Raw genomic sequence first — 26,710 nt, 5'->3', positions numbered from 1 at the left:
AGAAGTAGCTGTTTCTATTCCCTCTTAATCTTATATATTTCTCTATTATCTACTTCTCTTATATGCTATTAACTTATGCTGGCTGTACATTTTTTTTCTTCTTTTTTTCTGAATAAATTTGGTGACAAATGGGGATTACACTTATTAGTCTCCTTTATCTTCAAAAAAAGAAGAAGGTATTTCATTAATAAAGATTATAAGTGATGCTAAGCAACCTTGGTAAAGTATATGATGATGCAACTCATGAATTTGTTGCCAAACATAGCAAGTTAATTAGTTATAGAATTAGAATTCAATGAATATGGGCCTTATGTGTGCAATTTAGCACTTTATACTGCATTTGGTTCAAAAAGAGGATTTGTTCTTCACCTAAAAAAAGAAAACAGGATTTGTTACTGGGCCCCACAAGATGAGGTGGTTGGGAAACTTTGTGGCGGTTGAACAGCCTCTCCCTAGGGAAGAGGCGCCCATATCTCATCACGCGGCTGAACCTAATACACGGTGTACTTTGAGAACCGCTCCACCCTAATCACGGAAAAGAACAACTCAAGCCACCAATCGCCGCGGCGTTGAGTATTACTAGGGAGCGCCCATTACCTCACACATCATCATCTTCTGCCATGTGGCGTGAGCCGATTGGCCCAGTCATCGAGCCCGATGAACTTTTTGTGCGAGTGCATTTCCGGCTTTCTCGAAAGGTTACGCATTAGTCGGAAGCTTTTAGCTTTTTTTTTTTTTGCTAAAAAAAGCTTTTAGCTTTTGGTCGAAAGGTTCACGTTTATCCGCTCTGCCTGCGGATCGAATCACGTACTATACTTCTCATTTGCTCGAATCATAAAACGCCACCAAATCATCGACACGTAAACCAATTCACGAAAAATACACGGAGAAGCAGACGGACAGCTGGAGACACAGCTTCGTAAACACACGGCACGCGTGCCACGGATGCTTTGCTTGGAGATGAAGGCAGGCCACACGTGGCGGCCATCCGATCGCCTCGCACGCCACCGCGTTTGCAAAGCGCGTCGCTTTCTATAATTAAATACTCCCCTCCATATATATTCGCGAAAAAAGAAACGCTCCCCACTCTGATCTCTGTCGCTCTCTCGTCTTCGTCGTTCCGGAATCGTTAACGATTGATCCTGGAGAAACGGTGTGGTTTTTCCGCCTCTACATTGTGTGTTTTTCCCCTTTGTATCAATCTGTTTGTTTATTTAGATTTTTTGGATCGATTGCGTGATGAATCCAATCGTTTCTTTGTTGTTTTCCATGTATTTGAGCATCATGTGGCGATTCTTTAATAGGAAAAACTTGAATCATCTGAAATTTTGTGGGTTGTCGTTCTATTTGGTTCTAGTATGTTGGAGTTCGTTGTCGGTAATTAAAAAGCTGGGATTTTTGTTTTGGGTAGGATATTAGAAAACCAGAATAATTTGTGATTAAAAGCCTACATCAAAAAAATTGAAATTAAAGGGATTTCTCGTAACAAGGTGATGGTTGCGGTGTTCTTCGTTGTTGGTTGATCCAATATTAATTCAAAACAAAAAAAAAGGATTTAGATTAGTTGTTGTATTTAGATATTTGCTTTGCATTGGATGAATTGCACCCCAATATTATTAAATGATGATTTTCGAAATTATTTGTGTTGTATAGGGGTGAAGTATGTTTGGAAATTCTGATGGGCTGATTATCCTTGGATTTGGTGTAGTGATGATGTAGACATGGGTTCTTGAATCAGCGATGGTAGTGGTGAATACAGGTTATTCGTCACCTGTTGGATTTGGAGAAATGCTCTCTCGTTTCTTGTGTTTGAGGGGGTTAGAGTGGGTGTAAGAGGACCCTATTGTTGCAAATTGGTTAAGACTTTCTTTGTTTTTGGGAACTCGGTCAAGACTTAAGAAAGGGGTTGAGTGAAATCACCATGAAAAGGGCTAACAGAAGGCACATTGAGTGACCTTGCATTCGAAAGTTTTATCTAATTGAAAACAAGAGTCACAGAGTCGACATCCGAGAATGTACATTAAAGTGATATGATATTGGCTTGGTTAAGACTTCACATTCTGCACCTTTGGTGCCATGGCCACTAAGATGTATTAGTGTGACTCCTAATCATGCATGCATGGACATACTCCTCCATGCATTCTTGCACACCTAGCACAAAGCACACACAAGTAAGCACGGAAATAAATAAATTATAAATCTTGGTCGCATACTCTTGTCTTCATTATTCATTTTTCTATCGCCTATAGGCAGACATGTCCACTGAGTATTAGAAAGAGCAGGTTTTATTTAATATTCCATCTTATTTGTGCATGCAATTAGAATTTAAAACCATAAAGCGAAGTAAGAGGGTACGGAATGTTGTTTTGTTTTTCAAGATGATCGTAGATGGAGAATATGTAGTGACGAGAATACATGAATCAGTTTAATATAATTTTTTTATGATAGGTTATATAATGCTTGCAACAAACTAGATGTCAGGTATTAGCACATTGACTTATTTTGCACCAATTTTTGTTATCACCCTTTATTGGTGATAGCATGCGTTTTTGGTTCTTCCTAGAATGTTTGGTTAGATGGCTTGTTCCTGAGATGATTTAGACTACTTCTATATATTCTTTGACCTTTTTCCCTCCTACTGGAAAAGGTGGTAAGTCAAATTTTTTATAGGATTTTGCTTGCTCGTCGCTGATACAAGTTACCACAGATGTTCCATTGATTCCAAGTAGTTCGTGCACATCTGTTGATACATCAGCAACCAGAACTTTGTTTTTACTTGTTGGTCTTTGATGATCATATGGCTGCAAAATTTCAAGCTAATACATGATGAAATCTCAAAAACAGACTGATACAAGAAAACATAAAAGCCTTGATCAACACATAATTTTGCAGGCATGCTCCATTAAATATGTTTATATGTGTGCTCCTGAATAAAGTGGAGAGTCTCAAATGAATTGCTGTTAATACAGAAAGAAAATAACATCAGGACAGGAAAAGAGCACAATGATCTTTTTTTTTCAGTACATCTTATTAGCTGTTGTCATTTGGTAAAACTAGAAAAAATAATTTAGGAAACCATTTATTGAGGAAGATTGGGGTCTTCATGGATAGTGAATAAAATGACAGATGAAATAAAACGGTGAGAAACTGATTGGGTTAGTAAATGTAGGAAAGAATGGAGGAGGGGTTTGTTGGTTGCATTTTGGTCTAGTATTGTGGATTGCGCACACTCAAAAAAAAAAGGAAAGAAAAAAAAATTCTGAACCAGAGTATATGTATTTTCTTTTCTTTCTCGCAATATTGTTTGACCGGTCCATGCTAGTGTGTGTTTTCACCCTGGAAAGTCCTCATGTTGCCTAGTAATGCATTTTGATTAGCCCAGTTGATACATTGCAGGGTTAAAATGTGCGCATCCGAAGGTGACAGTTTCTTCATGTTATCTTTGCATGGGAACTATACCTTACAACTCCTATGAGAAAGACATTACAAGAATTTATCGTTAACCAAAACAATTTTCATGATTCGGCAAGCTTCTGAGTAAGGATATATGCTAAGTTTGCAGTCTTAGGTAGTTTGTGTACACTGTCTGATCAGAATCTTTTTGTTGGTTTCTCATGGGAGACGTGGATGGATGTATGTCTACATCCTCAAGAAGACTGGTTGTCCTTTGGTGTTTATCACCTTGTCACATGATTCATATATATGGCATGTGTCACAACCTGATTAAAATTCTAATAAGAAAGTCGTCCATGACTTTTTTATCAGTGTTGGACTTGGTTAAACAATTTGTGCTCTTGGATCATGTGGCTTTATTTTTAGTTGTTCTTGGTTGAGTTCAAGATTGCTGAAAGATATTCGACATGTCATGCTCTGAATTATACTTTTTTTGGTACAAGTTTTGATTTCTGAATAATACTTTTGATTTGTGTTTTTTGTCCTTTCTTTTGCAGTCATCTCACTAAAGAAAATGGGAGGTGGGAAGGATAAGCCTGATGGCTCCGACACGAGTGACAAAGGGTTTTTATCAAACATCGCTTATGGGCTTGCTGGACATCCACCAGGATACCATGCTGGATATCCATATCCCCCACCACCTAGCCAATACCCGCCGCAAGGATATCTGCCAGCACCTGGCCCATATCCTCCACATGGGTACCCCCCACCAGGGTATCCCCCTTATGGATACCCACCATCTGGATATCCACCTGCTGGTGGATACCCGCCATCAGGTTATCCTGGTGCCAGTCCTTCTGCTCCCCCATATCATGGTATTCATCATATGGCATCTGTGATTATTTTTCCTAGCCCTTAATGATATGCTTAGTGACCTTGTTAATTCATCAGAAACCACATGGTTCTTCATTTCATGATATTTTAATAGTATAAATCCATCGGTATTCTATATTCCCATAATCAATTGGCCAATGCCTTCAAGGCTGTAAAACACTGATAACATCATTGTAGATGAGCAGAGGTAACTCCTTAGTCTCCTTTTCATTAAAAAAAAACACCATTTTAGATATTTGTTGCTTCTATATATCATTATCACCATCATTACCACCATCAGCTTCAACAACAACAAAAATACCAAAGAAAAGATGCTAGTTCTCATTAGGATGAGCCCTTTTCCGATTTTATTGGACATATTCCTAAAACTCAACTTCAGTGAACACTTGAAAAGGAAATAACTTGAAGAGCCTTTGGTGATACTATGCTATTTTTCCTTTTTTTTTTAAATTTCAACTATTGTAATGCTATTTACTTTGGAAATTCTGTATCCAGGTCATGGATCTAGTAGCATGGGGGCACTAATGGCTGGGGGTGCAGCTGCTGCTGCAGCTGCTTATGGGGCTCACCATATGGCCCATGGCTATCATCATCTTGGCCATGGGATGTTCCATGGATACCATCATGGCAAGTTCAAGCATGGCAAGTTCAAACATGGGAAGCATATGAGGTTTGGGAAGCATCGAATGTTTGGAGGGAAGCATCGAATGTTTGGAGGGAAGCACCATATGTTCGGCAAGTTCAAGAAGTGGAAGTGATTGTAAAGGTTCTTAGATGGTTGACGTTGCTAGGTTTCCTCTATTTCTCCACTAATTATTGAATAGATTTCTGCTGACTCTGTTTGGGGGAGCTTTGTGCTTGACTATAGGCAGAATATTGTGAACATATAACCTATAAACTCTATTGATCTATCCTGCACTCTGTACAGTTTCTATTCCCAATGGATTTTTTTAATGTTTCATTTTTGTGAAATCAATGGCTGCATGGTATTAAGGTAAAGAGAGAGAAGATTGATACCATCTTATTGCTGACAGCCAGGGTTGTAATCTGGGTTATCCTATGGGGCTTGCCACCTTGCCCCAGTTCTGAATTGACTACATGGTAACAGATGTATTACATTTAGAAACGATACATGCAGGCATTTGTCTGGAGTTTCAGTCACCTAAGCAGACTATGTGCTGCTTGGATGGGTACATTTATGCTTTGTTTCATCTACAGGTTCTGAAATTGTGGATTGAGGGGAATTCTTCCACTGTCATGTTTTAGCTTCGCCAAAGATCTTCTATAATCTATAACCATGTTTGCTTCAGGTTTGTTCTTGGCTGGATTCACTCCAGGATGTTCGATTGTCTCTCATATCTTCCATGATCATAATATACCAGTGGATTGGTTATCTAATTTTGTGTCCTCTGTAAATTCTGAGTCGTTTCGGAATTCTTCTTTTTTGCAATGATCCAATACAGAGCATAAGTGCTATATTATCAGTAAGCTGGCAATCTCCTTGAAAGCTAGATCCTTCTATGTTTTGGAGGTTGCGATCTCTCATAATCATAAATTGACATGTTAAGCAGGTCCCAGTCTCTGCAACAATCAATAATTAAGAAGTTTGGTGATTATAGGAACATAGCGCATGAGTTTTAACGGTGCAATCTGCAATGACTCGGTCGTATATCAGTTAGCTTAATCTACAAATCTCATTCACCCATATCAGTTAGCTTAATCTACAAATCTCATTCCTACAAATAAGGCTCCCAAAATTGCATAAGCCATCGATGAGAGCAACCTGATAAATTAACTAGAATGCGACTGTTCGCAGCCTTCCTCCATAGGAAATTCTGGATTCAAATCCTGGCGCTGTTTCCCAATTTGATCTGTTTATTCCACATCCCTCATCTCCACCCCAGCTCCCCCTCTCACCCCTTTGATCAAACACATAAATTAGCCAATGATTTGTACATTTGGGTTAAGCATTAATACATGACTTGCTCCAATCAAGCCAGCATGGTCTGAGAAGCTTCCATCCTGTGATAGAAGTGAATGGTCACTTGGTCATTAATAGTTCCATGATGGAAGAGCCTCTCTCACATGCATACAAAAAGCTAAAGAAACATATTTCAAAAGTGCTAGCTTGATTAGCCTAATGAAGATTTTATATGATAATATTTCCTTATAAGTATGGACAGGAATAATTTGATTGCCATTTCTTCATGATGCTTGGCAAAAACAAAAAACAGCATGAAATCTTATCAACAGCTCAAGTATCTCTCTCCCAACTCCCAAGTATATTTGAATCTGTTCTGCCCTTTCCCGTAGCGATACAACACAATGCGCCACTTCAGCTAAAAAATACGAGAATTTTTCTAAAGAGCATTGTATTTGTCCACCCCTAAGTTGCCTTGGCGTATGATCCAGAATCTGCATTCAGTATTCCGAAGTCTGTAGAACATCTAACAGAAATTGGTGGAACACTATATATAGTACATTGTCGATTAAAAAAAAAAATCGATCTATAGGTTTTCATTATATCTGCTCCAGACCAAGTTCATCTTCAATGTCATCTCCATCTTCGAAAAGCTTTAGAAATCGAGCCTGGTCTTGTTCTCTCTTCCTCTTCTGCCAGTATTTGTGTGCACCAACTGTTCCCGCAGCAGCTATTGCAGAAACCAAAGCACTGATAACTATCACTAGAACCACATTCATTTTCTTGTCCACAGAGCCGCTCTTTGAGCTAGAAGTTACACCAGAATCTACAACTGGAACAACTGTCAACATAAGATTGGCAGTCATAACTCAGAAATGGCATGAAGAGGATAGGATAGATGCAAAATATATTATTGAAGATAAACTTCAGAGACAAGCATGCTGAAAATTTGGTCAAATCTTTTTTTTTTCAAAGAAAAAATTGGACAAATCTGCTAATAAGACTTCAAAAAGCAAAGCTCGTCGAATTAGGATAAAAACCATGACTGCAAAAACATCAAATATATACAAAGCAAAGGAGGGGGTTGGGTAGAGAGAGATTCTGACCACCACCAGCTCTACATTGCCCGCATATGAATGTGGCATTGAACTCCTTCTCCTTAAAATGTATAGATTTTCCATCTATAAAATCATCAAGACACAGCTCCCACTCATCAAAAACATCATCAGATTTTATCCTGTCCATCTCATACAGACCACAGCGCTTGCACTTATTATCTGTAAGCTCTGTCAGAGGCTGCAAGCAGAATAAAGCATCATAGTTAATTTCCTAAAAACAACCATTTCTCCTGTCAGCTAGGTTTCTGTATTTAAAGCTGAAACATTGATAGATGGCAGTTGAAAGACCCTTTATCAGTAAAGTAGAAGTCTGAGGCAAAAACAGGTATAGGAGTGTCCTTGGTTGCTCTTAGGGCTTGCAGACGGGAGGATTATGGATTTGCTAAAAAAGTGCCTTAACATTTACGAAAGGTTGTAATTTTTTGCTTAGGAGAGACATTGCAGGCAAACTCTCATAATTGTCAGCATGGAGGTGCTGATGAAAGACAAAAGTCCAAAGCTAAAACAAGTCAAATTTCAAGCCTAAAAACAAGCCAAAAGCTCAAACTGTGTGCTTTGTCAAGCTTCTCAAAAAAAAATTACCATCTATTCTTATCCTGAAATTAGACAATCCAGGTTTGGCAACATTTTCTTGCCTGATTAAATATTAGCATGCCTCTAGCAGCCAATGTCGAGTCCTTCCGGTCAACTTGGACAATTGACTCATATTATTCTATTCAGCAACGCAGGGACCATCTAGCTGTGGTATGCATCTGGCATAGGAAAGAGTATAATAACAGAATTTTCAACACCACCACCCGAGATGCCACAGCAGTTAGATCACATCAGAGGTAACTTTCTCCATTGGACCTTCCAATTGACAGAAATGCAGGTACATAGGATATCTACCTTCAGTTCCATACTGTTTGTGTAAGATTCAATCTAAACTTCATATATCTTTTCATCATCCAACTATTAGGAATATGACGGAACGAAAGACCAAGGAAAGGAATAAGAATGCACCAAAATGCAGGTGCTGCACCAAACGCTGGTGGTTCTTTCTTGTTGTAAGTGAATGCAACGAAAAGACCCGGAAATAACGAATAATGAGAGAATTCATTAGAAAAAAGGAAACATGTTGATTATATCCAAATTTTTTGGCAAAAAAAATGATAGTTCGTTATGGAGGCGCAGAATTTGGTCAAACAGCTGGCACGGCACTTTCCTCTGCTAATCCAAAAAGGCCCCCAACTGCTACTTTCTCAAAGTCCGGATCCGGCCCGCCCGCAACCTTTTAGGAGGGCATTTTAGGCCTCTTATGTCAAAGATAACAATAAAAAAGCTGATGCCAGTGATGAAGAAAAGCCAGATATAGCAAGGGGAATGTGATCTCCTTGATGTCTTGATCTTCATCAGATGTTGTTTTTTTTCGAAAGAGCATCTTCAATATAATGATGGAACTAATTGAAAGATAATGAGTTTTCAATTTTTTCCTTTTTTAAAGATAATCTTCAAATATGTTTGAAACAAATTGAAATATAAGTATGGAGGTAATAAATCTGTGATCCCACTCAGACATTGAGCAAAATATTCAAGCATGTCTATGCCTTCATCACATAACAATTATCCATGCATAATTTGGTGCAGAATTGCTGTATGTTGATGATTTGCCAAGAACTTCCTCTTATCCAGTGCTTAAATCTAAGGACTCAAGTCCCATCGGGGATGTCCCGTGAAACACCAATACGGGGTACCATCCTGAGTGTTGGGACAGAACCGTCACGCCATTGTCTTAGCATCCTAATCGGCACGTCTTGGGACATTTGCTGTCCCAAGTGTCGGGATAGGGCGGCTTATAATTTAGACAGTAATACTCTACTTCAAGATCCATGCTCAGCCATGAAAAAAAATGAGTTTCAACCTAATTGCTTATATGACCGAGAGGACATTATGGAGGTTTTGTGCTGTTCAGAATAGAAACTAGTTCTGAATGCTTAAGATTGACATTGTTACTAGGGCGATGTCCAGAGTTGTATACAACTGTTAAACCCTTTATATGATCGAAGACATTATGTCTTGAATTTCTTAACAAAAGGCATGCTAAGATCAACATAGATTTATTTCTATTTATTCTCTATATCAGTCAAAAACAATAAATAAATCATCAATTATTCAGGAAAGTGTTACTGTAAATCGACAAAAATAAGCAGTAAAAATCAAGTCAACCTTTTAAATTGCAAAAGGTGCGATGATCTAAAAATAAATTATATGCAGAGTTACTCTTGAATAATGAATTAGAGGAGAAAAATTCATTTTTCTATCCACTTTGGTGGCAAGTCGGAAATATGTCTTTCTTCAGTTCTATAAGAAGAAAAGAATAGTCTTGAGTTAACATTTTCATAGGATCTTATCTTTACAAGAATTTCTAAGATCTTAAATATGGTAATGGCAATGATTATGGCTACTGAATCAACATACCACAACCTATTAGAACTTAGAGTAAGAAAAACATATACAACACAAGGCTCTTTCTTCCCCACATAAGTACAGCAGCCAGTTTGGCATTGCTAACTCTGCAGAAGCTAATATCTTTCAAACTCTTTGGTTTTAACCATATCTAGCTTACATGAAACAAAAAAATTACAGAAGAGTGCAGAATTGAAATGGTCAGGATTCAGTCATTAACATTCTAAAAAGAGCAAAACTCATGAACACTTATTTTTTTTTTTCAAATTTATATGATCAATGGTCGGAGCCCACCATACCATGGTTTGAACCCATAACCTTTTCTCAGCGCTTGAGCTGAGGAGAGGGGTAACAAACAGCAAACCCAAGTTCCAATGGCAAAATTCTAGAATAAAACTCTTGAGTTTGAGTCAGCAGTAGAACATGAGACAACCATAAAATGAGGACACAAGAGTAGATTCAGAAAACAAAACCTTATTATCACACATCACCAAATTATTCATCCTTTTTTTTCTAAGCACTCAAGAGAAGTCATATACCTAAGCAAAGGAGCACCACTGCGACCAACCATATATACCTTTAATTGCTGCAAATTAAATTGACCAAAGAAAAAAAAATATAGCTATGAAGTAATTCTTGCTTGCAAAATTTCAAAAACTTTTCATTGAAGCCAAACCAGGTATACACCCAGTGATATGATAGGATAACATTTCCTGAGGTGAAGCACAGTTAATTAAGGCCAACCACTAACATATGGGAGAATGATTGTTATGTATGTATTTTGTACTAAGACAATTTATCTAAGGTTATTCACACTGCACCAAGAGAAACTAGTGATTGTGGAAGATAAATAAAAGAACGTAGCATAACTATGCAACATAACGAATTCATAATAATCTACATAATGGAAGAATTGCAGACCTGCCAAGATTCTTTGCCCTTGAAAGTGTAGAAGAAGTGTTTCTCCTTCACATCTGGCAAGATTATCTTGTTCTCTCCTTTACAGTAAAAATAAATGGTTGGTTTTCGAGGCAGAAATTCATGAGTCTTAAAAATTTGGATTGACCCAAGTGTAACATTCTTTGTTGAAAAGATTCCTGCAATAATGGAAGTTCTATTACTTTGAGCAAAAATATATGCCCCCATCTAAAAACTTCAAAAACTTCACCACGTAATGATAGAAACCAATTACAAATACATAATTGACAACTAGATAGCATTGTACAGCAAGGCATCAAACCACACCACTCATGACGCTTCTTTGTGTTTACAAATTTAACCTTTTTGATAAATCAATATACACATATGCAAAGAAAACCATATCTTCTTTTCAGTTTGCACTTTATTATTGTCTACTCTATCAACTGCTGCACACTCCACTATATCTCAATTTCCAAATTTTCCTATTCTTCCTTAACACCTCTCTATAGGATTGGATGTATACTCCATATCTTTCATAATAGATATAGGTAAAGCAACTACACATGCAACAATCAAGCATTGTATATCAACCTGCATCCATCCTATGCTTTGACTACCATCAAAAAGCATACTCCAAAAATAATTAATCAAGCTTCATTTCCTGAGTTCTTGCTTCGATTTCTTATATTAATTTTCAATGAGCTGAAAAAAAAAAAACACAATCGGGGGCAAAACTCAACCATCGGCATAGCATCTAAGGAAATGAATTCATAAAAATCAAATCTCCGAAACACCCTCCAGCTCATATTAAGTATTTTTGAGGAAAAAAGGAGAAAATTGATGAACAATGAAGAATCTGATGAACAACAATAATTTAACACCTACCCTAAACAAAACTTGTCCTTTCACCACCGTGATGATTAAATAAATTAATCTCCAAACTCGCTGCCAACTCTTGTTTTTGTAATTTTATTTGTAAACCCTGAAAATCATATCTAATATTTAACTAGAGGTTAGCATCGGTTCAAACTCTATTCTTTCTCTTCCTCTCTCTCACCATATGAATTGGAAGCCTACGAAATCTCTCAACTTTTCCCAAGAAAATTCAAATAAGAAAAATTCACCATTTGCATACAATCAATTTACTTTCTTTTCCCTCTTCAAATAAGAGGGAAATCCACGCAAAGTATCCCCAGATATTATTTTTTTAAAAAAACAGGAGAGAATTTGATTTCTTTACCCGGAACAGAGCACAGGATGATGTAAAAAATGAGTGGAAGACGGGAAATTGAGATTCGAGGAAGAAGAACGCATCGGGCCCTCTTCATATCGATCAACTGTGGGACAAACGAGAGAAGGGTTAAGCACGGAGAGAGAGGAGGCAGGAGGGAGGAGAGGGGGAGGAGACGCCCAGAGAGCAGAGAGGTCCCGAGGAGGAGGAGGAGAGATGGAGAGAAGGGCGAGGATTGGGTTCTCCTCCGGCGCCTCGGCAGTCGTCGCGGGAGAAAGCAACGGCCCTCGAATTCCGATTGGGCTGGGACTCTTGAAACGAATGGGACTGGAAAGGGGAAACGGAGTCCAATTCGAGCAACATTATATTTTTTTTTACAAAAAAACACTTTGATCCTTCAGGTTTCCATGAATAATACGGGATCCAAAACTTAAAATTGCAATTAACTCTATCAAATTAATTTACTATATCAATGTGGTCCAACTACCCAAATGAGTTATGCAGGGTTTGGTATAAATTATCATGTGACCATCATATGATAACTGATGGATGATATTGCTCCTAAAATATCCTTTCGTTTAATTAGGCTGGGAGAGAGTAATCGAAGAAACCTTAGCACCGCTATTTGTGGAGCAATTTAGAGTTCTTGTGGCAAAGAAAGATCTAGTCCTCCGCCATGCCAACCACCACATGCAACTCCCAGTCCTCCTTATCCACCTCCTCCACTCTCTTTTAATGCTGATCATACTCTATTTCTCTTTGGCCCCTTTCGACAGCTCTCAAGCATGGAGATGATGCCCACATGGAGGGTTGATCAAGCAGTTGGAGGGGTGTATAGAATCCCACATTCACCTCGAGGTAGAAGTCCTCCGACTTCAGTTATTAAGAGCCTACATGTAGCAACCTGGGCTCCAAGAGCTCTATGATTAGGACTTGTTGCAATTGCCTTTTCACCCACTTCATGATATCCTCCTCGCTTGAGAAACATTCTCAACTGTGGCCTATCAGCGACTCTAGTAGCACAATCTTGAATCTATACACATATCCTTCTCTTGTCGCTTATTATGCTATCAGTTTTTCATGCCATATATCCAAGTGACTACACCAATATAAATGAAATCGACACTATGCTACCATCTTTGCCACCCCTACCATCACCATCATTTACTCCAACCCAAAGTTCGATAGATGCATTTTAAATCTATGTCAACTTGTATGCTTTGGGGCTTGATGTCCCTATGGATGATGCCAGTGGCATAGAGGAAAACTAAATCACTGGCCATGATGAGCACAATGAGATGGTGCATCGAATAGTTGAGGATGTGGCTATCCTAGCGGGATGCCCAAGGAGTGCCACCAGGTTGTTGCTGGGCATATAGTCATCGACCAACAATCAAACATCTAGCTATGAATTGGCACAGTATCCTATATCCCCTTAACATTGTGAAGTTTAGATACTTCACCTTACTCGACACTTCATCAACTTCCAAAATGTCGTCTTCTTGATCATGATTGCCCAATCGGCCAACTTTGGTGGCAATGATGAGGCCTAGTGAGAAGTGGTTGAGGTACTCGAGGCAACAATGCTAGTATTGACATATATGGAAGGATCGAATAACCTAGATAAGGATGGACTAAAGGGAGGGGTAGAGGACGACCATGACCTTGTTGCATCTCTATGATAAAGAAGATAATAGAATAGATAAAATAGATAAGAAGAATATTGAGCTTGAATTCTAAGTTTTAAGATTCTCGGATTCCTACAAGAAATTGAAAAAATTTTCTGTAAAAGTACTTGATTTCTGCATTTATTTAGATCAGATAATAAGAAAAATAAATTTTGTTTAATTCATCAAGAATTCAGATTTCTTAGTGGAATCTTTTGGAATTTTGATTTAGAGGGATATAGAAAGAAACAACTTGGAGATAAATTAAAAAAAGTCTCACAAATCTCACTTTGGTGCTAAAAAGCAAAGGATTTTGGCTATATAGTGAGGTAGGGGCAAAATAGAGCATTGCTGATTTCCATACATATGAAGAAGTTTTGTGAGGTTAGAAGAGATGTTGGAGGGGCGAGTTCGGGTTCTCGGATGGGAAGGAGATATCTTAACTAAGGCCATGGTGGGGTCAATAAAAAGAGAGCGGAAAGGAATATGGAAGATAAAAGGCAAAAACTTCATTCTAGCTTCAATCTCGAGATAGAGAGCTATTCTGCTACCAGCACCACTATATCCTCTCTAAGAGATAAGGCACTAGAAGCGGAGTTAAGGCTCGAAAAGTATGGAACCGTTGCACCTGCAACAGTGTCCAACTTAGTCTTGAATCTCTCTTCTTTGCATCCACTAATGATGTTAGGGGCCGGTAACAGACAAGATTACATTGCTATAATAAATTATCTAGGTGGTGTTTGTTGTAATTTTTAAAGTTTTGGAGTCTATATGTTTTTGTACAAACTTGGAGGGGTTAAAGTATGTCTTTCCCTATTTTCAAGAGTTAATTGCTTTGAATTTTTTTTTGATTCATTTCATATATAATTGCATACTAATTAATTCTCTCTCCATTTTCATTAAAAGGATAACATGGATCATTTGTAAGAATTATACACTATCCCTTTTGTTTTTTGATAGAAAAGAAAATCTTTTGCTATAAATCAAAAGGAATATATGCAATGATCTAAATTTACATAATTTAACATGTAAACTAAAATATTAAAGACTTAGAAAGAAATTAAAAAATGCTAAATGACTAATAATGGAAGAGCCTTGTAAAAGGATATGGAAAGAGAAGATGGTGCTAGGTAGATGAAGGGAATGGCCAATCACTCATAGACGAGGATGAAGTTAATAAAAATGCTATTTATATGTTCTCATTTAAATATTATATTATTTATAAATTTCTAAATTTTTATTTTTGTTCTAATTTGGAAAGCCTTTCAAATACCATTCGTACTTTGTATAGCATATATTTGAAAACTGCATATAGATGCCCGATTCCATCTTAAAATATTTATTTACCAAACGGCAAACTTCGAATCAAGCTATGAAAATTGCCGAATCTATATGCCCATAGATTGAGAAAAAATATTATAGATTGTCGATTGAACCTAAAATAACTTATATATCTACAACGCCCAAGCTTATGCAGAAAAAAATATATCTTTAAGTCAAATATTGATCCTTTAGTTACTTGTAAGTTCTTAAAATACAACTTCACTTGGTGTATCACGATGATTATGGGCGAAAAAATAAAAATTGGGATAGAGATGTGGCAGGGGAAACGGATTCAATTGAGACCCGGTTTCTTTATCGATTCGCAGCCCATCTATGTGCCTTTTGCTAAGAAGCCCAGCCCATCTATGTTCGCCGCCGCGCACTTGCGTTTTCGCCTCTCGAAAGATCCAATAAAAACCCTCCACCTCGCCGGCCGTTGCCACAGACGATGGTCCTCTTCTTCGATCTCAGCGTCCCCTATCTCGAGAGGGATGACGCCGCCGCGTCGGAGAAGAAGGCCCGGCGGGATGCGCGGCTGAAGGCGGTGGTGAAGGCCATGGAGCTCGGCTACGCCGCCGTCGCCTACGACCGCCCCTTCCGCGGTGTCATGTCCGACGCCGACCGCTGCAAGATCCCCCCCTTCCCCCTCTCCTCTCTCCTAGGCGCCGCTCCCGCCCTCGCCTCCACCGTCGCCTTCCACCGCGACATCCTCGGCGTCCCCCTCTCCGCCTCCTTCCGCCAGTACTCCCGCCTCACCGTCTCCATCAGCGCCAAGTCTGCCGCCGCAGCCCTCCACCCCGGGAACCCCGTGCTCAGGACCTACGACATCGCCGCCGTCCGGCCTCTCAACCAGGTGGCCTTCGATGAGGCCTGCAAGTTCTCTGAGGTACAATGCTTCTTGCTTGTTTATATTCCTTTATTTTCGCTATAGTACTAGATTTATATATCAGAGTTTTCTTAAAATCTGAGAAGCGCAATTGCGTGGTGGTTCCTTTCTTTCATTCTTCCTTCGATAAACTATTGGCAGTGCATGACATTGTGAGTTTCTGATACTAAACCCTAAGTATGCGTTTTAGTAACCACCATCCAAAACAGTAAAAAGGATTTTTTTTTTTTTTGTATAAAAAATTTCAATATGGATTTTCCGGACACGACAGTTAACGTATCCTTATGATATTGAAAATTTGATGTGAGAAAGTAAAGTTATATTTACCCAATTGTCCAAATATAAAAGGTAATAAATAACAAACACTCCAATAACCTTGTTGAAGCAATTATGGTGTTACCCAATTTTCAGGGTAAATCCTGAAGCGAAAAACGGGGATAAGTTTTGTAGTTTCATAAGAAGCATAGGTATCGAGTTACATAAAGTTTCCAACACTTCAATAACCTTCTTGAAGTCTTTCCTTGCTGTGTCAACATAGCTCCACAGCTCATAAGGAATGGTCTTGTAGCTGTTCTTCCAATTTCAGTGGAGTATAAGGTGTTTCTGGGCCTCAAGCCAATTTCAGCTGGCTATGGGATGGTGCAGGGAATGCAAATTTCATCTGAACTTTTCATCAGATAATAGATGAGATACAAATTTATCCTCAAGGCTATGAAGAAGAATTATATCAATGCTCTCTAAAAGAAAGTTGTTGCTGATTCGGACTTTAACAAAAGAGACTGCAGATGGTTTTGGATATCTTTAGATTAAATTGAGCCAAAAGCCCTGGAATTCCAATCTTTATTACTCTTTATTACTCTACCTGTTCCAAAAAATCATTGATGCAGTGGCATTAGACCTATAACCTTAGTCACTGGAGCAATCAGTACTTTGAAAATCAGTGTCAATTCAATGCTGGATGATTTGTTTTTATTCATCTTCTTCTTAAGCAAATGAGAAGATGAATTTCAATCTGTTATATGTGTGATATTATTAATTTTATCAGTCTGTAGTTGTACTTTAAGATGAAAAATATAATGCGTACAAGTAGATTAGAGGGTAGTTGCATTGTATGACCGAATGAGTAGTGGATTTCAAGATTGGAAGAGATTCTGGTCTATGATGCACTTGCTTATAGTCAAATGTTATGTGTATTTTGGTGGTGCATTTTCTTTTCTTCTAGATGATGAACATGAACTGTAGCAAATTAAGTTTAAAAGAAAAAAAAGGAATGTTTATGCTGAACAATCATATTTTTTAAGCAAAAAAAAAAAAAAAGAAAAAAGAAAAAGGAAAAAGCAAAATGTAGTTATGGTCATTGATATAGTGAATTTGTTTAAGCTTAAAACCAAGTACGAAATCTTCCATTACTGGAACTCATAACTGTCAAACCTTACGCCAGCTTTTGTGGTAAACCATATGGATCTTCTGTTGCCGACGACTCCTATAAAGGGCGGATGAGTCCATTGGAACAAATTTTTGGCCTTTTTGATGTGTCATTGTAGTGTGATCTACCATGTATTGTAGAATTGCTATATGTTTATATTTTTCAGGTTTTGTTCGTCATAGCATTCCTTCATTTTTATTTACCTTTTAAATTCAACTTTATTGCTGGTTGAGTATTCTCAACAAGAGATATTTTCTCACAGGTTGATATAATATCGATAGACTTCTCTCAGAGGCTTCCTTTCCGTTTAAAACTTCCAATGGTAGACGCTGCAATTAAGGTGCTGTATGAGATTGCTCTTTAATTTTTTTAATGAAGTTATGCTCCCTGATTGTGTTAATATAATAAATCAAATTGTGACATAATTTCCTGCTAGCCTAATCTATACCTGATTTGATTGCAGCGTGGGTTATTTTTTGAGATAACATACTCTCACCTTATTGCTGATGTTCATGTCAGGAGACAAATGTTATCAGATGCCAAGGTAAATAGTCACACATTACAATTAATAAATTTGCTTTACCATCTTACTTTAGTTAATAAATTAAATTAAACCATTTTTACCATATAGCTGCCTCATTCCAAAGATTTTGGGCATTTGATAAGGGCCATGATACGTTCTTGTACATTGAAGCTAAAGTCTTAATCCTGAAATCAATCCAGTAAATTTTATTGTAGTTTTGGACTATTTAGTTGGCTTGCTTTTTCCCCCCTTGTTGCAATCTTATATGTTTAACTGTAATAGAGGCAGGACATCTATGCCACAACTAATTTTGACAGGAATAAGTCATTTTTATGTTAAAAGTACATCTTGACAGGAATACGTCATTTCTATGTTAAGGGTCCATCTTGTCTCCACTCATTATTGCAAGCCAGAAAGTCGTTACAGTTCTTAGGAGTGTTGATGAAAGGTTGATTAGGAATCTTAAAATTGTAGCCTTTTAAATTTTAGAGTTACACTCTAGGTTGTCCTATTTCAGGAAAAAGTTTTTGTTCTTGTTGGTTTATTTCTTTTGGAAAATGATTGTTAGTTCTGTTTGCAAATAAGTTGATAAGATGTGCCCATTCTGTAGGTTTTTCTGCCATTTTAGATTTGTGTTTATTTTCTTCCTTTGTTTCATTTTAAGCTTGTAATTACTACATATACACATGTACACAAAGGAAGGCGGAGTTGATTAGAATTTCTCTTAAAGGAGCACTTAAATTAAGGAAATATGCCGCCTAGCCAGTTAAAGTTTTTCCTTTATCGCATGATGTGTAAATGGCTTGTATGGGGATTAGGAAAGGAGGCTTTGTATAGGGAAAGAACAATCTTAGCTTTCAAAAATTGAGCAAATGGGTCTGCCTGTCAGCATTTGAGGTCAACCATAACCGATTTAGATCCAATTTGAACAAAAATACTATATCTTTATGCTTTATCCTACACTGGACTGTTTTCTCAGGCTTTATCTAGGGTGGCAAATCTGGATTCACCTTGCTTGTCTCTGATCTACATAGTTACACTTAGTTCTACTACAAATGGTATAGTACTTAAATCTATGGGCCTAAATACTAGTATGAGAATTATACAAATACAAAAAAAATAATTTCTTGCAGAAAATATCTGTAATGCTTTTGTTTTGCTATTATTGGCCATTATATGCGATAGTAGCATATAGTGGCAGTGAAAATTCTACTAATTAGTCATATATTTCTAAGAAAAATATCTATTAGAATAATACGAGTAATAAAGTTTTTAAAAATTGCTGCCAAATTATGGTATCTTAATATGTTATGAAGGCTCATAAAGCTTTCAGGTTATAGTTGTTATCTACTTTTGGTGATAGCACTGGAACCATACCCTGTTCATATAATATTGGCCTGACATCTCATTTGACTGCCATGTCTAGTGGTTCTCTAGACAATCTAGCCCTATCCGTATTGAGTTTGTGGTGGGATAAGGTTGGTTGTATCGGGTCAATGAGTTTGGCCAAATTTTACCACACCACTTTCGCCCTTTATTCTGATACCATCCAATATGCCTTCAAGCTAATTTCTCACTTCACCTATCAATCTGTTTGCAATTAATTAGGTAAGCATTATTCCCAGCAAATTCATGTATAGGCTTGAGCAACAATTCAATGTACTGTAAACTTCAGCTGGAATTTCAGGTCAGTGAGAAACTATGACTGCTACAATTGGTTGCTTTGTCCAAGAAGATATTTCTGTAGGATCATTCAACAATGCTAAAATAGAACTTATTATCAAGGCTTGTTTTTTTCCTTTTCCTGGATTCTTGGTAGATAACTTGAGAGATTATATAAAAATAAAGATCATGGAAATGCAGGGAGCAATCCTATGTATGAGTATTTTGTGATACTCTTTTCTCAATCAACAGAACCAGACTTCTTTTGATTACCTGAGTGTTCACAACATCAATCTTTCCTGTACTGCATGCTTCAGATGCCTTATCATGCCATCTACCTATTAGCTAATAGTTAGATATCAACTCTGTCATCTAAATATTCATTTCTCCAACTGACAGCTACTAGTGGATTGGACACGAGGGAAGAATCTCATCATTTCAAGTGCTGCTTCCACTGTAAATGAAATTAGAGGGCCATATGATGTTGCAAATTTATCTGCGTTTCTGCTTGGCCTCTCTATTGAGAGAGCAAAAGCAACTATTTCCAAGAACTGCAGGTTTTGTATATTTTGTTCTTCTAATATTCCTGCAATCAATCTTATGCATTTTTTTTCATTTTTCCTTTTTTAATTCTTATAATCCATATTGGCTTGTTTCATTGGTATGCAGATCGCTGGTAGCTAATGCCTTAAGAAAGAAGCATTGCTATAAGGAAGCTATCAGAATTGAAAGAATTTTGCCCGATGAACAATTGGACTCTGAAAGGGTTTGGCTTAATGACTGTAACGATTGGGATCCTATCTCTAGCAGCCAAGGTGATTTGCCATCATTGGATGATATGACAAAGTTTTTCTCTTCTGCCGGCAAACTGTCTAAAAGTTCAAATACGATTGATTTCACATCAATAGCTGATGGAATGCCATTCGCATTCGGTCAACATCAAACACAGGTCTCCTCTCCTAAGAAACTGGGGTCATCTGCTACTGCAGATGACACCCCTCTTGCTGCAACTGGTGATGTCACACAGCAAGGGATGTCTAATGAGCTTCTAGTTGAGAATTGGATGCCAATGGATACAACACCATTAGAACAGCAAAAGGCTGTTGTGCCATTCTCATTCTGTCAACATCAAACACAGATCTCCTCTCCTAAGAAACTGGGGTCATCTGCTGCTGCAGATGGCACCCCTCTTTCTGCAACTGGTGATGTCACACAACAAGAGATGTCTAATGAGCTTCTAATTGAAAATAGAATGCCAATGGATACAACACCATTAGAACAGCAAAAATCTGTCACAAATGTTTTGGCTTCATCGTTTCACATGGAAACATCATTTGCTAATGCTGAAGAACCTGACCCAGATGTCGTGGCCAATGAGGACCTCAAAAGTAGGCATGCTATGATTTCTGATGCAGCTGATGTGCCTATATGTAGTGCAGTGTCAGAGGATTGTAAGTTCACAGATGAGGAAAATCTTTTGCCATCTAATGCTAATCCAATATGTTCGACTGCTTTTGAGGTCTGTGAGCTATCCGATAGATGTTTGGAGGATCATACAAGTCTAGATCAGTCTGATCATGTTCCAGTTGCAATTCAGACTCCTACTGATGTCTCAGAAGAAATGTGTTGCATCAATGTTGCAACTCAGATCTCATCAGGGGATAATGAGTCATTTTTTGCCATTTTCATGGAGAAAGATATGCCAGAAGAGAAAAGAACAGAGAAAAATGTTGAGCAAGAGCTGAAGGATGAAAATTTGAATGCCTATGGCTTATATTTGCAAAGCGATATTGCTAAGCATCGAGAAAGTGATGAAAGAGAGGACCTGAGCTCATTAGCAGATGACATACCTTTAGAGGATGCTCTTATGGACAGAAAAGAGCTGGGGGTAGGAGAAGTTGTTTTGACTGAAAGTGATGAAGTATTGAAGGAGTTTGCATCTAACAAAAATAAACAAATAGAAAACAATTCAGCAGCTCCGAACGGGGGCACATCCTGCAAGATTAAGTCAGGTAGTACATTCATTGAACTTGAAGCTTAATTTAGAACTAGTTACATCTTCATGATGTTTCCAAAAGAGCTTCTATACTTGTTAGCCTTTTATTCTTGATTGTTTACATTACTCTTTGATATATTCAGTGAAACGAGGAAGCAGGCAAAGGCCGGTCTATCCAGCTTTCCCATTGCCTTTCAAGGGTTTGTTTAAGCCAATGCTTTTCAAGAAGAAAATGTGTCAGTTCCGAAGACCAAGAAAACATTTGTAAGGATGACTAGTGATTATTGACTTTTAACAAACTTTTTTTTTTTAAAGAACATCCTTTCCAACCATTTTCATTAATAGCATTACTTCTTCCCATTTCGGCAATTCTGCTTCATCACTTGGTACTTGTCAGTAAGTCTCACTTATAAAAAAAGAAAAAGAAAGAAAGTTCAATTGCATGAGTATATTTTGCAAGAATTATTCCTTGCTGTTAGTTGTAGTGAATGTTTGGTTTTAAATTTATTATTTATTTATACAGACATATACAGGTACATAGAGGTAAGAAGAATGCCGACTTTTCTATAATCCATCATCATCGTTATTATCAAGTTATATAATAGATGGTTACTGGTGTCCTTGGTATGATCTAACCGGTGACTCAAAAAATTACTGGCTAGATTGTTAACCCAAACCTTTTGTGCATAAATAAAGGGATTCTGCAACTGTTCGATCTTGAAAAAGTTTGTACTGGATTTTAATTCCATAATTACATTGTTTTTTTTTTCTTAATTTTGAATTATCATCACAGTCATAATTTTGAGGTTATCTAGAGATGAAGGAATTTATTTAAATTACTATGAATAATTATCGCCATAAGAATATATGGTAATGATGCCATTTTTTATTTGCTATAGTATGCAGATGTAACTGGACTGGCTCTCTTGACTTAGCGTTCTCAGGAAGCTCATGCTATTAGGTTGAATAAATGAAGATAAAGTATGTTGATTGCCACTTTAGTGACATTTAATAATACTGGAAAACTTACCTCATTTAAGTGTCTTCCTGAGATGTTATATACTCTTTTTCATAAGCATTTATACTGGTAAAAGTGGGAATTGCGGAAATTGAATTTAGAAGAAAGGACCTTTTGCTGTAGCTTGTAAATTCTAGCAAGACAATGAAGAACTTGAATTTTAAAATGATTTAACTAGCATACTTACAAAACAAAAAATGTTGGCCTACCAAAACAAATAAACTAATTAGAATTACCATAGTCTCTCCAGTCCTGTTTGAAGCTCAGTAGCTGATGCCTTCAACCTAGGGTGACAAACTTGCTTTAAGAAACTCCCTAGAATTTCGAACAGGCACCTGCTTCCTGAGTTATTCCTTGTTATAACATTTCAAATGCTTGCTTCCCTGAAGTGGTATGCATACCTCTCTCCTAATTCTTGCAACCACGAGTTGAACTCGAGGGGTGGCAATTTATGACCTAGCCCACCAATCTGACCCTCAACCAACCCAAGATGAGCGGATAAGGGTTTGGTATTAATAGTTTCAGTCATATACGGGTTCACCCAACTTAACCGATTTATTAAATAGGTTAAATTTGGGTTTAGAGTCCTAACCTGATTAACCCACTTCACCCCATTTATTAAATGGGTTGGGTCGACATGGTTACAGCACAACCCATTAAACCATTTGATACCCATCTAACATGTTATCACGATCTTGACCTGATCTCACCTTTTTATTGAATAGGTAATGTGGGTTGGGTCAGGTTCCTTGTTTTCATGTTTGGTTTTGGATTTATGCCTTGTATAATAAATGGATCATGTTTGGGTTGGCACGTTTTCTTTAATACCTATGTGGCTGTATCTCATCCTGACATGATCCAACCCAGACTAATTGCCACCCTATTGGTCTCGAACTTAGCCAATGATAAGAAGAATAGGACTCTAGAAAATTTTAATTAAAAGGTGACTCCTCAAAGGCCAAACTCTAGAAAATATTAGTAAAGAGTGAGGACTGAGAAACCAGGGAAAGTAGTTTCGACAAAATTTCATACCTTTACACCATTTGCTCAAATTTCATGAATATCTCCCTTCTTCAGCCATCATTGTGCAACCTTCATCAGTCATTACCCGAGTATATTTTGCTCCAATTCTTTGGCTTAAACTTTTGAAATTTGCCATCTTTGGCCAACTGCCACTTTCACAGTCATGTTCCGGGCAGTATCCTAAAAATAATTCTTCTTTGTGAGCCTCATTAACTGCCTATCAACAAGGGAGCCAAATAAATTGATACTAACACCCATGTCTTGGAAAACTTCTATCGGTGGAGATCCATACTTGTTGTTTTACCATGAAATTAGTAAGTTGTTACCAGTTATACTTATGACTTTATTCTGTCCTGCACTAGATTTTAAACCAACTTTTTTTTTTTTTTTTGTGAACGCAGAGTTTGGTGATCTGGGTTAACTAATTCTGAATTGTTAGAGCTTCGATGAGTGTAATAAATTTGGAGAATTACAGTAAGCCAGGCCTGATAGTCATCCCTTGTTGTGGTCATCAATTATATTGTTTGACTTTACGGGTTGTAATGGCATATTATATTTTGCTGTTTGGGTGTCAAAAAATTTCTGCTGATGGAAGCCATACTCTCTTGCCACCTCAAGAATGTCATTCTAACCTTTTATATTACATATCGACAGTATATTTCCAGTAAAGAACAATATAAGTCATTCTGACCTATATGCTGCTTCTCCTTGGCTTGCATAATTTTTCTATTTTAAGATGTTATTCAACCGAGCCTTTTTGCACCAACTATTGTAAACCCAATTATGATTGTATAGATAAAATTATTTTGCTTGTTAATCTAGTAACAACAGCTTGAAGACTGAGCCCTGTGTCCTGCTTGTCTTGTATGCCTGAAGGTAAGGTGTATATATGAGGAAAACCATGTTTCTTGTGACTCACAATGCAGTAGTGAATTCTATTGTTCTGCTCATCCATCCTTTAACAATAGCTTTCATAGTCATATGCATTCAAGCTCTTGTGTAAACATTGCAATGCCCGGAAGCAGGATGAGGTAATATGTCTGTTCTGAATGCCAAAACCAAAATTCTGAGATGATGGACACTATTGGTTGCATGAACTTCATTATTTTGTGCTATAGCCAGCTGAAGTTAATCTTATGTTTGTGTGATACATAGGCACTTTAGCTGGGGATTATGGCTGGGGCTTACATTGTCTTCTAGCACAGCTGTTTCCTCAGCAAACAATTAGTGATTGAAACAGCATTCCTTGCCTGCAAACATCAGAGTTTCTAACAAATTAATGATCTGAGAAATTTTGATCCCTTTGTACCTTTTGCCAGTAAGTTGCAGTTACCTAAGGAAAATCATGCTTCCACTCAAGCTCTTAGATAACCACATATATGATTGTCGGCTTTTTTACTGCTGATTGCTCTGATTTAAGCACAGTCTGATGCCTTGATACCTTGGTTGTCTAAATCATCTTCTATCCTGGACTGAAGTGTCAAAATATATTGTTGTTAAGTGGTTGCCAGTATGAGGTTGCTGGAAAGTGGGTATTGTCTATGCAAAGAGTTGACCAATGTCATGGGAATGCTAGCCAAAATGCCTTCGACCTTGCTGGATTGCTTGTTACATGGCCACAGAATAAAGTCGTCTATGATGTCCAATGACCTTTTCATCATGAGATCTAAACTAAAATAAATTATACATCAATAATTTAATCAAAGGTTTTTATGAGACTGGGTTACAAGTTTATAATCTCTATATCTCGATATCATCAAGATGAGAAGCTAAAGTAACCTCAAATCTGCTGTTTTACCTGGACACTCATGTACAACTCCTAGAATCTGTGTATAATATGTATCTAAATCAAATACACAATATTCACTTTTATACTTATAAAAAAAATTTAAATGCAACCTTGTTCATTTTAAATATTGGTCAAGAATGTAAATTTAAGATAACTTTAAAAAGTGTCAGTTTTTGGAAATTGCTGATCTAGTTAGGAACTTTGAATGAGAAATATGCATATTGGAAAACCTTAACATATAATTGTTTTAATATTTTTTTGATAAAATATCTAAATATATAATGCTTAATCAAAATTATTTTTCCCATGTATTCCTATATCTCCTTTCTTACTCTTCTCAAGTCACACACTTGCATAAATCTGGTTCTCGTGTCCGCATCCATGCTCCACCGCAGATCTCCATAATCATATCTAATTATCATGTCTTTCTTTTCCCCTCTTGTTTGCTTATATTTTCTTTTTTAGAAATGTGGTGGTCTTTCTTTTCCATGTCTCTCATTTTTCATATATACTATTAGTTTAGCAACCCTTTACAGATCATAATTATCTTTCGACTTGAAATCAACCTCATCAATATGTTTCGTCGGTTAATGCAATGATCAATTGTGTCTTCTGACTTGACCCAAATATCTAATGTGCTCCTCTGCGTTCTCTTTGCCACTGATCCAGTCCATCTTAGTCATTTATCCTCTTACTGGGTCCTTCAGGCCAAATATCACTCCGACAAAATTTGTCAAGTCAGCTTTGTGTTGTCTGCTTTGTGATTATCTTACTCCATTGACATATTATTTATGATTGGTTAGAACCATACAACTATGTTGCTGTGACATTTTATTAAGATCATTGGAATAACCTGTTGGTCAAATTCCATTTCATACATGGATTGATGTCGCAAATTCTCTTGGAGTTAACATTTTGATAGGATTTTGCATTTGCTACCCAGTTATTAGGTTTAACCCTTCAGTGATAGAATATCTTCTCTACATTTGATGCTTTTGTATACGTTCGGGTGAGCATGCATCTGTACATGGACAACTGCGCGAGGTGATAAACAAAAATGAAGAGCATCTGGAGGATTCAATGAAACAGGTATATTTCTGTTCAGAGTTTTCAACGAACACTTCCACTGTGGAAGGAAAATGGAAAAGTTGCTATTTAATGTGCAAAAAAAAAAAAGAAAAAAGAATCATGTCTATAGATTGAGTGGCTAGTAGAGCTTTGTCACTGGCCATGATGTCGAATGGCAAGAAATTCATGGGCATTCAACAAAAAATGCTAAGCCTTTGAAGATGGTTACAAAGATTTTATCGATAATTGTGGTTCTGAAGGTAAACAGCTGCTCTGTTAACTTGCTTAACGAGTACCTCTGCTGGCCCAATGGGCTTCCATACTTGGCCTATTTCAAATTAATTGTAGTTTACTTTCAGGGCTGGATGTCACTATATGGTCGGTTTTATGAAGCGGTGCAGAAAAA

At 37.3% G+C, this 26,710-nt stretch overlaps 3 protein-coding genes across 7 annotated transcripts; 2 read left to right on the top strand and 1 right to left on the bottom strand.

The window, feature by feature from the left end:
- Positions 1-1,023: 1,023 nt before the first annotated feature.
- LOC103702828 (uncharacterized) lies at positions 1,024-5,259 on the top strand. Its single transcript, XM_017841725.4, has 3 exons — positions 1,024-1,153; positions 3,951-4,268; positions 4,783-5,259. Exons 2-3 carry the CDS (start codon positions 3,968-3,970, stop codon positions 5,043-5,045), a joined length of 564 nt encoding a protein of 187 aa, XP_017697214.3. The 5' UTR covers positions 1,024-1,153; positions 3,951-3,967; the 3' UTR covers positions 5,046-5,259.
- Positions 5,260-6,450: 1,191 nt separating this feature from the next.
- LOC103702829 (uncharacterized) lies at positions 6,451-12,282 on the bottom strand. 4 transcript variants are annotated; one of them, XM_008785407.5, is made up of 4 exons: positions 11,933-12,282; positions 10,693-10,868; positions 7,315-7,504; positions 6,451-7,049 (listed from the first exon to the last, which is right to left on the bottom strand). In XM_008785407.5, exons 1-4 carry the CDS (start codon positions 12,018-12,020, stop codon positions 6,808-6,810), a joined length of 696 nt encoding a protein of 231 aa, XP_008783629.2. In that variant the 5' UTR covers positions 12,021-12,282; the 3' UTR covers positions 6,451-6,807. The 4 variants fall into 4 exon arrangements, with proteins under 4 accessions (XP_008783629.2, XP_088559722.1, XP_038980930.1 ...); XM_088703596.2 differs by having other exon boundaries at positions 6,451-7,034; positions 11,933-12,265; XM_039125002.3 differs by having other exon boundaries at positions 6,451-7,040; positions 11,933-12,264.
- Positions 12,283-15,289: 3,007 nt separating this feature from the next.
- On the top strand, positions 15,290-24,141 carry GAF1 (Polymerase/histidinol phosphatase-like protein). 2 transcript variants are annotated; one of them, XM_008785550.5, is made up of 7 exons: positions 15,290-15,799; positions 17,488-17,565; positions 17,689-17,769; positions 19,810-19,967; positions 20,080-21,422; positions 21,550-21,670; positions 23,849-24,141. In XM_008785550.5, exons 1-7 carry the CDS (start codon positions 15,362-15,364, stop codon positions 23,856-23,858), a joined length of 2,229 nt encoding a protein of 742 aa, XP_008783772.2. In that variant the 5' UTR covers positions 15,290-15,361; the 3' UTR covers positions 23,859-24,141. The 2 variants fall into 2 exon arrangements, with proteins under 2 accessions (XP_008783772.2, XP_088559716.1); XM_088703590.1 differs by lacking the exon at positions 23,849-24,141 and having other exon boundaries at positions 21,550-21,775.
- The last annotated feature ends 2,569 nt before the right edge of the window (positions 24,142-26,710 follow it).

The sequence above is a fragment of the Phoenix dactylifera genome, chromosome 8 (genome assembly GCF_051530095.1).
Source record: "Phoenix dactylifera cultivar Ajwa chromosome 8, Ajwa_hap1_PhDact_Kaust_v1.1, whole genome shotgun sequence".
Lineage (NCBI taxonomy): Eukaryota > Viridiplantae > Streptophyta > Magnoliopsida > Arecales > Arecaceae > Phoenix > Phoenix dactylifera.
Note: the sequence above shows the minus strand (reverse complement) of the source record. Positions and strands in the feature narration are given on the sequence as shown.